This window comes from Apus apus, chromosome 7, assembly GCF_020740795.1.
Source record: "Apus apus isolate bApuApu2 chromosome 7, bApuApu2.pri.cur, whole genome shotgun sequence".
In the NCBI taxonomy this organism is placed as follows: Eukaryota; Metazoa; Chordata; class Aves; order Apodiformes; family Apodidae; genus Apus; species Apus apus.
Genome location: NC_067288.1, coordinates 11,862,798 through 11,876,997, shown reverse-complemented (window position 1 = coordinate 11,876,997; position 14,200 = coordinate 11,862,798). Strand labels below are relative to the sequence as shown.

The following is a 14,200-nucleotide window of genomic DNA, read 5'->3' as shown; positions in this document are numbered from 1 at the left end:
GGGCTGCCGGGAGCTGTAGTCCCCCGCGGCGGGGAGCGCGGCCGCCGCCGTTAGGCATGGCCGGCCGGGGCGGGGCTGCGGGCTGCCCCGCGCTGCCGCTCGCCAGCGGCAGGAGCATCCCGGTGCTGGGGCTCGGTAAGTGCCGCGTCTGGCGGCGGAGCCGCCCGCAACTGGCGCCGGAGACGCCTCCCCCTGAGGGACGTGCTGAGGCGGCGGGGCCGCACTGAAGGCCGGGCCGGCGCGTCGCGGTCTGGCACCCGGGCCCGCCTCAGGAGAGGCCGGGCCTGAGCCTGCCGCGGACACGCGTTCTTTGCGCTCCTCCAAAGGCTTGTTTATTACTGGGTAAATCTGCGTTGTTCTGTTGAGTGGGACCCTCTGGGTCTCCTCCTGCTGCCCTGCAGCAAGGCAAGCTGGCGAGCAGGTGCGTTCCCCTGAGGAGTACAGATTTACCCTCCTGCTTCCCCCAAATTACTGGTTGGTTTGGTGTTTTCGTCTTCCTTTAATGAGACTTGGGAGCACACGTCTTTCTAGCAGACTTTCAAGCCTGAAATACTCTTACTGGAAGTTGGGGTTTTTTTGTCAACAGCACTTGTTACACTTGCAACAGGTTCCTGTGTAGGAGCCTCAGCTTCGCGCTAAAGCCTGTGAGACCTTTGCGCCTCGTGGTTGCGGGAGCGCAGGGCTGCGAGTGTATGGAAAGAGGCCAAACGCTGTTGAACCCCGTCAGTTCATCAGAGTGGTGTGGTGTTAGTGTTGCTTTTTTCTTTTTGAAAACCAAGGTCTGGTGATGTTATATCAAAGTTTAACAAATGCCTGGTTTGGGTTGCTGCTCATACAAATGTCTATGACATTTTAAATGTTTTTAGGAGAAAAAAAATCTGCTTGAAAACGTAAATATGCAAAGGGAAATTAACTTTTTTTTTTTTTTTCAAATTTACATTTAATTTTACTATCAGTTGTGTGGTGATAAGTTCTGCAGTAGAATTGATTAAACTCTTAAAGAATTTGTTTCCTAAAATTTGAGCATGGGGAAAAAATTAGAAGACTATGTTAGTTATCTGAGTCACTGCTAGTGATAGTTCAGGAAAGCTATTGCATTCAGTGCTAGCAGAACAAGACTACGGGTTAAGCAGAATACACTCCTGCCATGAGAAGTCTGGCAGGAAAATGTGTGAAATTTGAAGAAGGATTTTTTTTCTGTCTTTTTTTTTTCACCAAGGCAGGCAAAGAATTTACTTTCCCTCAGTAGTCTGAGGAAAGGATTTTCATTTCTACTGAATAGTAAATGGTATAAATTCAAGCTTGGCTTGCAGCAGCATACTCCTTTTAGTGGTACATAGGAATATGGGATTTATATGATTCTGAATTCCATCCAATTGGTGGATTTGCTAATGGTTCCAAAGAGCCAACATACTTAATTATTTAATTCTACCAAGTCAGCATAGGACGGTGTGAGCAGGGGAGGATTAATACCAGTAATTCTGTGATGCTGCAGCACTGTCTGTACTGTACATGTAACAGATAAAGAGGCCACTAGCTTTCCCAAAACAGTAGCAAAAGAATGCCTGGAAGGTGTACCACAAAGAGGTAAACATACATCATACACAATACCAGTGACCACTGAATGCTTGACCACATTTTTCTGGGAGTTTTGAATAGTTGTCTTTGTATATAGTTGACATTAATAGTTCTGTAATTCTTATAAAAGTAAAGAGTTAATTTGTCTCGTGATTAAAGCCTCAGATTCTTTTGGCACAGTATTTGAACATCTCTTTCTGTCTCTTCTGAACAGTGTTTCCAGAAGCCTCTTTCATTCATAATGTATTCTAAAACATGAATACCCTTCCCAATCAGTCTTTCATGATGCAGTTTTATTGTGGGTCAATTCAGTATCCCAGATTTTCCATTATTTTACATAAACATACAAATCAAAGGCACTTACATTCTTTGTCTGTGACACTAGAGTTAATCATTCACAAAAGTATCAAGCTAAACTATGAAATAAAGTGACCCTCTTGCTCTTTTCATCTTTGTCCTACAAGTGCATACTGACTTCAGAGCAATTATTTAGGATTTTCATTAGTATAAAGAAAGGCAAAATTGGAGCTGTGGATTTTAGAGCATATTAAACCACTTAAGTCAATAGAAGCTGGCCTTTGAATGTGCATACACATTCATGAAAATGTGGTATGTGTAAGTGCAGTGTACGAATTTGTTATTTGTTATTAACCTTAGGAATAGTTGATGCTGCTGTCCCTTGCAGAGTTCCTATATAATGAGCAAAAAGGCTTATGTCTTTAAAAGTTACGTTTTTTTTTTTCCTTTTGCTGTTTTATTTGTTGTTTGTTGTTGTATTTTATTTTGGGGGGTGGGTGTGGAGAGTGGTTTGTTTGTTTTAACCTGTAACACTTTTTACCAATTACAATCCTGTGTTTCTGTGATTCAGTTTAGTTTGCTTTGAAATTTTTTTACAAAACTAAAAAGAAGATACATAGTCTTTAGAGATAGACTCAGTTGTCTTATGATCTGTTTCAGGGTATGCTGCACTGCATTTCAGACCATCTGCAGAACCACCTGTTTTTATTGAAAATCGCAGTAAATTTCTTAGGTGATTGGAAGAATAAGATGACTGGGAAGTAAAAAAGCAGAAAAACTCCTTTGTACTCTCTACCAAATAGCATGCTACTTGCTGTCCTTTCATTATATTAGACATACAGAATATATGATTGTTGAGCCTGAGCTCAAACCACGGTAAATGGATAGCAATTTAGAAAATCAATACAATTAAGTTTGAAGTTTTCTGACCCAATAACTTCATCAGGTATGGCTTTCAGGGATCTTCTCGACTTACAGTGATGTCATGAACAGCAGGGTTTGGTTCTTTGACTTAACTGGCCTATTGTCTTGTTGGAGTAACACCTCACATACTGCTTATACATTCTACAGCTTTTTGAGGATCTTGGAACAGATATGAACCAGTCAGATTGTTCTAAGAAATGCTTGATACATGCTGCAAAACATTGTGGATTTAAGAAAAGAAGGAGGGGGGAGTAAGCTCGAGACTCACCATTCTTGTATTCATGGTCAAGCTATAAACACCATGATATGCAGCCTAACACAATGGGATCTTTGTTTATGGTAGGTGTTCCCACTTAACTAGTCTTTTACAAATTCATGGCTTATTTTTTTTTACAGCCTTACTCCATTAACTAATGTTTGCAGTGCAAAAAATTTACTCAGCTCTAAAGTAGAGGAGAGCTTTCTTCAATAAGGACACATTTCCTGCAAGGCCATTTTCTGCAGTGTTCAAGATCTGGTTGTTTCTTTGTTATTTCTTATCCTTCTAGACATGCAGACATAATTGCTATCTATGAAAAGTTGTCTTTGAGAGGACAGATATGTCTGTTACCTCTGTTACTAGATAATCTTTCTAAAAGCTTCAGGGAGAGATAAATATATGCTGTGTTATGGTGGTTGCAACTATCCAGTCATGCCAACTGCAACGCAGCTCAGATAGGTATGCAAGTTGTTTCCAAGTGATGAAACCCTTTTTGTAGCAGCTGAGAGCTGGAGTAGGAGACATGTCACATGTTTCTCAGCCAGAATATTATTGGAGAGAGAGTGCAACAGCAGCCTAGGGTAGCATTCTGTCAAAAATATTTTATCTTTCTGTTCAAGCTGCAGTTGTCAGAAGATGTGGTGATGGTGTTTTTTTAAATGGATTTTCTTTTCTTTTTTTTAGTAGGTTTCCATGTCACAGCTGCTTTGTCTTCCAAATTTGTGTAGGAGGAGTTCAGTAAGTTGGTTGAGGTTTGATGCAAAAGTGGAGATGGAAAGGGAGGAGATTAAGTAGTCTTTCATTAGGTTGCCATTCTCTTTCTGGTGTTCTGTGCCTGCTTGCACAAGCTGTTCTTGATGAGGGGGACCCATTTCAATTAAAAACTCTAATGAGAAAGATGTATTTGTACACCAGGGGAGGCTACATGGTATGCAAAATTTATGGTCAGTCTGAAGGGTTACTTGAAATAACACACCATATTCTGTACATCCAAAATTCTGTATTTACTTATATGCGTATTTATACTGTATTGTATCTGTACTGTGTACAGTAGAAAGTCAGGTCTAGCAAGCTGACTTCCCTGTCACTGAAACACTAGGAAACTTTTTCAAGGCTATGTGCTGAATGGCTAAAATCAGAACATCACTGCTCTTTGTTGGGTATGAGTGAAACTTGATAAAGTCTTTTAGTGGTAAAAAGTATTTCATTTGTTAATGAACTTTACCAATACAATACTCTGAATGCCTTATTCTATTTTTTTTTAAATTGCCTTACTATGAAGGGTCTGCAAAACACCAATTACAGACATCTCATAAGGCTTGTTCTGGCTCTCTCTAGTGAAACTACTTTCATTCCTTTGATATGGTAGTTATTTTCCCATTAAAAGACGGGTTTCTTTGTGTTTGGTATTGGGTTTCGGATTTTGGTTTTTTTTAGGGTCAGTATTAATGAAATTCAGGGGTTTGGTCAAATAGCATGTGATTTCCTCTGTGAAAAAAATCATAGGCTCTTTTCTTGTAAAGTTGTAACACCTGGGGTAGCTAGAAGTAGTAACAACTTGGTAAGATTTAAAAGTTCTTTCATTATCTCCCCCTATTAAAGTGTAAAATTAATTGTGAAAGCTTGTTTGGGAAAGGGCTTCAGGACAGGCAATTGCTAAACAAAATAATAAGGTCTTTATGCTAGGAATAAAAAAACCTATCTCAGTAGATAATATAATGTCTGTTAACTTATAGCACTACTAACTTGCTTAAGTTGCATTTTTACAACATTTGTCAGTATGTTGCTTTACTAACATGGTAAAATAATGCACACAGATACACGGAATTCTTCCCTACTCATGGGAAACCATTAAAATCTTTCCTGTTGTTATTTCAGGGTGTTCCATAGATAAGATTCCTGATATTCAGCTGTAGCTTTATCTAAGTAAAGAAATCTTAAAAGTAAGTTTTTACTGACTTTGCTGATTGCATTATTTAAGACATTGCATCATTTGCATTGCAGCCATACAAGTTTTCTTTTATTGCTTGCAGTTCTTTTCACAACAAGTGGAATTTTTCTGGATAAAAACATTGAATTTGATTGTTCCACTTTCATTACATCACATTGTGTTGTGTTTTTTTTCATCAAAATGCTACCTGTAACTTGGATCTTAATGCTGAGTGGAAGGATTTTAACATTTCCTTCCATTATGTATTACTAATCCAGTTATCTCCTCCTTAATTATAAATACTAGAATTGCTCATATTAATTCTTAAACTTAGTTGTGGTCATAAAAGACCTAGTCCTTTTGTGGTTGGAATCAAATGAGATTTTGCTTTTCAATTAATTGGCAGCAGAATCAAGCCTCCACTTGTTGTAATTCTCCGCAGCTACTGCCTTTTTTTCTTCATGGCTCTTGTTTCTTCATGGCTTCAGTTCTTGAGGAAATTTATGGAGCAGTGATCCTGATACCAAGACCTATGGCACTCCCCCCTATTAATCTTATCCTGTAATAAGAATCGCCTGTTTATTTCTTCCCTTTGTTTTATGTCTCAACCATTTATATTATTTTTTTTACTCTGTCAGGACTTTGCCTCTCACCCGTGGTTACCAAGTTTCCTTAATAGCCTCTTGTGATGAACAAAATGGCACATCTATAAATCTTTCTGTTTCAATTCATCCACCATTTCAGTAGGTCTGACCTTGAGAAGTTGTACTTGAGCTTTGAGGGCCTCCAGATATTTAACTTCTCTCCTGTACAAAATGTGGCAATATTCCAGGCAGCAGTGTAGTTGAAGACAGCAGAACAAAGCAGTATCCTCTCCTAACCTGACTAAACCTGCTGAGCTCCTACCTTCCTTGCTTCCTTTTATCTTCACCTGCTTCCAGTCTGGTGTTCTAGTCTTTAAAAAAGACTGAATGCTGTACAATTGTTGTTTTAAAGGGTACTAGTAAATGTATTTAGGGCAAAATGCTGGTCCAATTTTTGCTTATATCAGAGTGTACACAGTACAGAAATAATACCTTTTCCTGGGGAAAATTTCTACCTTGTCTCTGCTCTTTTTGTACACCTCCACATTTATAAGGTCAGCTTTTTACATTTTTGCTGGGAATTTTTCCTTATTTATATTTTGACATATGGACTGTGAGATAGCTTCCTTTCTCATGCTGTATTCTTTTTGGTTATCACAGTGTTGCTGTTGTGATATGGATATTAATTGTCTGTTACTAAGTCTAAGTAATAAAATCTAATTTAGGTTTCTCTCAATGTTTAGTAATTAAAACCTTTATCAGTATAAGCAGAGGCAATTTATTTCTATGCTTTTACATTTGCTGTTGCCATTAATACTTTTAAGTGTTACAGGCTTAACTGCCCACTAGATGAACGAATCTGTAACCACTTTGAAATGAACAGAGAAGCAAGCTTCAGTGTATATAAATGTTGTCTTTCACCATGTTTCTGTAATACAGAAAAATTATACCAAACTGGTGGGGGGAGGAGAAAGCTAAAGCTGACTTTTACCTTTCAACCTTCATGCAGCAGATTTTAGTCACCATACCTTTTTCCTTTGCCGCAGCTCCCTAGCATAATTTTGGCAGCGCTGAATGGTGATGTCACATGCTGCTGTAACCTAATTTGCAGTAGTTCCTCATGCCTCCAAGTGGGGAAGAGGGAGGTACTGATTCCTCAACTTTCATGTTTTTCTACTTTTTTATGCCAAGTACCTCCAGCACAGAGAGTGATACAAAATCCTCATTATAGGAGGAGAGGGGAGAGAAAGGGGAAAACCATCTTTGTGGCTTTACATCAGTTCTGTAACTGTGAGCTCTGTTCCCTAGGCTTGGTGCCTGAATGGAAGAGCTTTGCATTCTAATACATACTATTTTAAAGTGGAATGTGCAATGTGAGGAGAGGCTACCATAAAAGTTGTTTATCTTGGAAACGTTGAGAAAATAAATTTTTAAATCTTAGATAATGTGAAAAAAAACCCTAAACATTTGGTCAGAAACATTCTTTACTGTTCACTAAGGATATTATTGTTCACTAAGGATAGCTGACTTGCTGCTCTCCTTTGAACTCGTGAATGCAATTAGTTAGCAGTGGGACACTGCGGATCTTGCACCTTGCAGTGTCATGTGACATTGCACGAGTAGGCTCTTGTCATGATTCACAATTGCATGTATTCTGTGAGCAGTCTGGTAGGCATAAAGGGCACTGTTATGATGTCAAAAATCAGTCATCAGCTTGAATGTCATCTTGATTTAGGATCTTACAATGATGCGTTATCATCCGTACATTTTCATTCTGTAAGCTAGAAGTCCCTATAAATTGCAGTTTTCTCCAGTTTGTTCTATAATATTATCTTGACAACATTGTAAGTGTGTTTGAATTTGTCTCATGATCAACTACACTTTTAAAAATTGCTATCCCTCTACTTAATTGTATGCTGTTTATGCTTAATTGTAAATTTTTTACATAACTTTTAAATCAAAGTTCTAGAGCAGGAATGATTATAATAATGTCCTACTTAAGTACAGAATATGGGCTTTTTTTTCTTTTGATTGTTCTCTTTTGTGGAAGTTGTTTGAAGCAGGAAAAAATTGACACAGGTCTGTCTCATTTATTGTGAAGTATATCCAAATGTTTAGTGTTATTAATATAATCTTTATCAAATAGGATAGTTTAAGTGAATATATTAAAGGGGAAGAAAACAGCATTAACATTTTCAGTCAATCTATTTATTTACTGTACATAGTACATATCCTTGTTAGAAATTAGAAGTCCATCAAGGTTTGATAAGTTTTGGAAGTAATTTCAATTGAGTTAAGAAAGGGAATGGAATGAAGATAATTTAAAACTGGTTCACACCAGCAATTCTTTGTGCACTATTAACTGCTAAGGTCTAGTCACAAAACATTTTTCTGAAGAGAAAAGGTTTAGTGAACCCTAGAAATTGGATTTGATTTATGCCAGAAAATCTGCCTTTTCACTGCTTGAGATTTCTATGGAAGGAAGCCACAGTCTTTTACCAAATGGTTTCTAAGGTAACATCTTATAGCAGAGCATCTGAAACCAATTTGGTTGTTAATGAGAAATAGTTCTCACGGTGGTGGGAAAGTGTGGAGTGAAAGAAAAGGCTCCAAGATTTGGCAGACTGTAAAGGCATTTAAATAAATGTGTGCTCCTGCTCTGCTTATGAAATTTCTACATGGATTACACATTCTTAATTGTGTTTCAAATGTATAGGTCACTTTCCCTATAAAGTTGAGTTCTGCATGATAAAAATATTTGTATAGAACAGCTGAGTAAGTTAAATAGCTGACACTTTCCAGTGGAAAGCTCTTTACTCCTACAGAAAATATATTTGCATTTTTTTGGGTGATAATGTGTTTTTGCTGCTAGAAATATGTTTGCGAATCTATGCCATAGCATCCCACTGATGGCAGATGCTACTTGCAGACTTCCTGGGCTTGTTGTGAGACACATTCTGAGAAGCTGCTTCTATACCTTCTTTTCTACAGTTCTGACTGGATAAATGATACACCAGTGAGCAGAGATGTACAGTCATTTTGCGGTAGATGATTTGAACAGCTTTTACAGTCAGACCCTCTTTGAGATGGAGGGAATAGAGTGTTTCTGTCAACAGTGGCTCATTGCCATTGCTTCCTTCCTCTTGAGAAGAGAAAAAACCAGTAATTCTGGCTTCCTTTTCCCTGGATGCATAATAAACATGTAATGGCTCTCTCCTACTCTTCTGCATCGTGCCGAGGCTGTATTCCTCTGTTCTGTTCCTTGGTGCCTGTGTAGAGTTGCATGAGTAGAAGAGCGGAGTTTAAAATCCTGCTTGCCTACTTTTCTTCCTCATGTTATTGACTTCTTTGAGCTTATTCTGAGTTACACAGGAGACAATGTCACAGAGCAACCCCTTTGTGCTAAGCAGTGGGTCATATTTAGCAGAGAAAAAAAGAGAGAAATATTACTGAACTAAAACTTACATTAAAAATAATATCCATAATCCAGACAGCTTTTATAAAGGCAAGAGAAACTTTGTGGTGTAATCTGTAGACTTTACATAGACATGATCTAATAACAATGTTTCATTAGTATAGTGATATTATTTAGGAACATTAAAATACCACATCTATGCAGTACTGCTTTAATGGCATAAAATGTGTGTAAATGCAATAAAGACCTCTATTGAGAATATACTGGTGAATCTTCTTATACCAGCATGTTATTAAAGTATGCAAGTACCTTCTTACTGCAGTGCTGGCAGGGTCATCCTTCCTGTCCTTTGAGGTTTGCAGAATCAAATTAATGTCCATACTTCAACTGCTGTAGCTCACATTGCACCACGGTTGTACAAAACAACCTCTCTAACAGCTTCAATCAGACTACTGCTATAAAAGCCTATAAAAAATGTTTATAAATATATTAGCAACAAAAGGAGAGCTAGGGAAAATCTCCCTCCTTTATTGCTTGGGGAGGGAAACATAGTGACAAATTATGAGGAAAAGTCTGAGGAACTTAATGCCTTCTTTGTCTCAGTCTTTAGTAGTAAGACCAGTTGTTCTTTGGGTACCCAGCCCCCTGATCTGGAAGACAGGGAGCTACATGGAACACCCGTAATCAAAGGGGAAATGGTTAGCAACCTGCTACACGACTTAGACACACACAGGTCTATGGGGCCAGATAACATCTACCTCAGGGTACTGAGGGAGCTGGTAGAAGTATTTACCAAGCCCCTGTCAATCATTTATCAGCAGTCTTGGCTAAGTAGGGAGGTCCCAGTTGACAGGAGGTTAGCAGTTGTCTTCTACAAGAAGGGCTGGAAGGAGTATCCAGGGAACTACAGACCTGTCCACCTAATCTCAGTGCCAGGCAAGGTTATGGAGCAGATTATCTTGCGTGCCATTGTTCAGCATGTACAAGACAAGCAGGTTATCAGGCTCAGTCAGCATGGGTTCATGAAAGGCAGGTCCTGCTCGGTGAACCTGATCTCCTTTGATTAAAAGGTGATTCGCTTAGTGGATGAGGGAAAGGCTGCAGATATGTCTACCTAGCCTTCAGTAAATGCTTTGACATGCTTTTCCATAGCATTCTTCTGGAGAAACTGCCTGCTCATGGTTTGGACAAGCACATGCTTTGCTTGGTAAAAATCTCACTGGATGACCAGGCCCACACAGTTGCAGTAAATGGAATTAAATCCAGTTGGTGCACAAGTGGGGTTCCTCAGGGCTGAGTATTGGAGACAGTTCTCTCTAATATCTTTATCAGTGATCTGGACAAGGGGATCAAATGCACCCTCAGTCAGTTTGTAGACGACACTTAAGTTGGGAGGGAGTGTTGATCTGCCTGAAGATAGGAAGGCTCTGCAGAGGGACCTGGACAGGCTGGATCTATGGGCCAAGGCCAATTGTATGCGGTTCAACAAGGCCAAGTGCCAGGTCCTGCATTTTGGTCAGAACAACCTCAGGCAATGCTACGGGCTTTGGGGGAGCAGCTGGAAAACTGCCCAGCAGAAAAGGACCTTAGGGTGTTGGTCAAGAGCCAACTGAACATGAGCCTTCAGTGTGGCCAGGAAGGCCAATGGCACCCTGGCTTGTATCAGTATTGACACTGTCCTACCAGTTTATAGAAATCCATCATCTCTATAGGTTCCATTCCTGTGAGGGCAGCTGCTCCATTATATATATATATTAGATACCATTCTTGGACACTGAGTAAAATATGCAAGTTATTTTGTAAAAGTGATTGTGATTAAATTTGGATCCCATAACTGGAAATACTCTGTAGTCACCTTATGAAAACTGTATAGTAGCTTCATAACAAACTTGACTTGGTTTCACAGGAAAGCCCTGCACTCTACAAAAGAAAAGAGTATGCTATGAGTACTTTGTCACATGATGCTAAATGTGATTTTCAGAGTATCTGACCTTGTTGAGTAAAAACGATGCCAAAATACAGCATTAAGAACCCTTGTGTTCTAGTGCTGTGGTTAGAGAAAGTTAGTGTCATGTTATCTGGTCCTCTGAGAGCAGCTCTAGGTATGGTGGTGGGGAATATAATGGAAAGAAAGATTCCAGGAGACAAGTTCCTGGAGAAGGTCTTTCTGATCATTCGGTGGTTGGCTTGAACACAACTGTGACTTTTTTTTCAATTTTTAAAAGCCCTTTATATGTCTAATTATTTAACCGTTGATGCTAAAGAGGGGACTTTTGTATGAAATGTAGTGGTTTTTCCCCTCTGGGGAGTTGTTCAGGTTTGTTAATAATACTGAAGCTATACACGTGTTTGGCCATTTAAAAAGCCAAATCAGCTTGTCAGAGGATCATATGAATGGTGAAGGAGGAGCTAAGACAATAAGCAAGTATAGTAAGGATTGCCTGCCCTTGAGCTGTTCCATAGAAGAGGCATGTGGTTTTCTGAATGGATAAACCTTGAAATGTGTTGTGTTTATTTGCTGCATATGTAGGCTACACTTTATGCTTTGTCATCAAATTTGCTCACAGGGTAATCAGTGAAATCAAACCATATTGATACCAAAAACTTCAGTACGGAAGTGGAATATATTCATAGAATTGATTTTGTATGTGTAATGTTGAAATTACAGAAACAAAACTAATACAACAAGGTATTTCAAACCTACTGTGGTGTACAGTACCATCTACATAATCAGTATGTTAAAACAGACGTTTGACATTCTGCTTTTGAGAGTTCTTTTCTCAAGCGGTTGGAACTTGGAAATTAAAAAATCAGCAAAGGACTGGGCATCTTTGTAAGCATTTTGTTTGTCAACTGTTTTCATTTAGTGAGTACTGCTGTCAGAAGATAATTAATTGGTGATGTGATCTCTAAATATCCTGGCTGCAGTTTCATGAACAGGCACTGTTCTAATGTAAGTGATTCCATTGATTTCAAAGTAGCAAAGTTATTAATATCACTGAACATTTTTTTATATTCAGATAAATAATACTTTCACATTTCAAAAAGCACATGAAGACTCACTCCTCCGCAAAGGGAGGGAGAAAGCAGGAAGAGAAGTAGGTCGTGGTTCTGTTGAAAAGCTGTTGGTACTTAGGATCTCTATGTGTAGTTCTACAGATGCTGTGAAGAACAGAAAGTTTAATGAGGCTGAGTCAACTGAATCAGTGTATAAAAGTCTGTGTGCATGTGTAGCATTTTGGTTTGTTGGTAGTTTTACATTTTGGTGTGGGGTGGTAGGAACTGGAGGGGTGTTGCTGACTTTGTCTTTTTGGAGATTTTGGGGGCAGTTGCTGGTTTGGGATTTATTTTGTTTGTGGTTTTTTTGTTTGTTTGTTTTTCCCTGTATCAACTGCATTGTGAACAGGGTTCTGCTTTCCTAACAATCTTTGAAACTTTTAATGGGTTGCCAAAGCATGTTTCTCATCCCAGTTTGGTATCAGTGTTCTTCAGGATATCAAGAAAGTTATGAGTAGTCACGACCAAAAGAACAATGTAACTAATTAAGCCTAGTTTTCAATGGATTTGTGTCCTTCGACCTATCCATAGTTCTAATGCAGTCCTTGTCCCAACCACCAATTTTTGCAAAATCTGGAGGAATGTAATTATCTCAGACATCTTCAGCTCTGTCAAATGTGGGTTAGTTCAGTTAGTGAGATAAAAGTGCTATTCTGCTATCTAAACAAGTCAAAACACTGACTAAAAAATAGGGAGCTTTCCCAGGCTCTATATTTTACTTAAGTTGTTAAAGGGAATTCCTATTTCTATCAGAGAATTATAGAATATAGATATATTAATTCAATATTTTTAGAAACAGTAAGAGGATGGAATGGGTCCTATTTTCGTGTTAGTCTTAAATGTGAGGTTTGATTTTTGTCTTTAAAAATATAGGTACAGTGTAAATTACATCTCTGTGAATAAAGGGTAATCCCAAACATGTAAGAATGTTAATTTGTTCAAATAATGTTAAGTCCAGATTTAAAATGTTAAAAAAATACAAATTTAAGTCACTCCACTTTCTTTTGTCACCTTTCTGCATCTATTAATTGTAACATATTTAATCACTTGAATAAACATCAGAAAACTGATTTCTAAAGTCTAGAAGCTGTTATGTTAATAGCATAATTAACATAGAAACTTGTTTGTTATTAAGCTGGCTTGCAAAGTGTAATATTAAATAATAAAACTTTAAAAAAAAAAAATATGTAGTGCATCAGGGCTGTTGTAGTTAATTTTTAGGCATGGAAATTGAGATAATTCTGTCCAGACTTATCTTGGTCTCTTTATTTCCTGTGAAACAAGTGTGCATGCCATCACTGAACAGTGAACAATAATAAAATTATTCTGAATTTTCCTTCTTTCTCACTCTTTTTCTTTAACTTAAAAGGGTTAAATAAATAAAAAAAAAGTTGTTTGTCCTAAATGTTCTTACTGAAATCCATTATGCATGAAAAGAGTCTGAGTCCATTTGCTGCAAGACCTCTAAATGAAGTCCATTTGCAAGACCTCTAAATGAACTCCATTCATTCTTTGCTTAGAAATGTCCATTCAGCCAGAAACAGACACAATAGTTACAACCTCATTTATTTGGCACCGTGACCAGCTTATTAAAAGTGAAGAGCTTGTTATGAAAAAATATAGTAATTTTTCTATGCTAGTTACGTAATTATTTCATTAAAATCCTTTAGGATCTGAATAATGTAATAATTGCATATATTTATTTTCTTTGCCCATAGTTGCAATGTAGAAGCATTGCATTCATCTAAAATTCTTAAAACATTCATGGAGATTTTGATATAGCTATTTTGAAAATGTGAGTTGGTCTAGCTTGACTTACTTTCATGTAAAACAGGTTATAGGGACATTATTTCTAGATGGCTCAGAAATTAAGCCAGTTAGTAATCATAATTAGTGGCTATGGAGAAAGAAATTTTAAAGTTTTGTCTTTTAAAACATTAAAACTTTGTTTACATTTGAAAAATAAGATACTTATTATAGATATGTCAAAACTGTAGGAATATAGTATTAGAATTTCATTACTCTAAAATCTGTTAATATAAATCAGTAATTCAATATTTCACACTTTGTAGGTCATGAACGTGAGGTGGGGATTGTCCCAGTGTGATCAGCAGAATGTCACAATCCTCAGATATACAAGGGTGATTTTGGACTGT

At 37.8% G+C, this 14,200-nt stretch overlaps 1 protein-coding gene across 6 annotated transcripts in view; it reads left to right on the top strand.

Annotated features, from left to right (window-relative positions):
• The first annotated feature begins 20 nt into the window (after positions 1–20).
• The window catches only part of S1PR1 (sphingosine-1-phosphate receptor 1), a 57,918-nt gene continuing 43,738 nt past the window's right edge, over positions 21–14,200 (top strand). For all 6 annotated transcript variants that reach the window (XR_007890075.1, XM_051625347.1, XM_051625344.1 and 3 more), the window contains exon 1: positions 21–135. Coding sequence is in view for 5 of the 6 variants with exons in the window: in XM_051625347.1 (XP_051481307.1) it covers positions 57–135 (79 nt within the window). In the remaining variant the exon portion in view is untranslated. The remainder of the gene's footprint in view (positions 136–14,200) is intronic.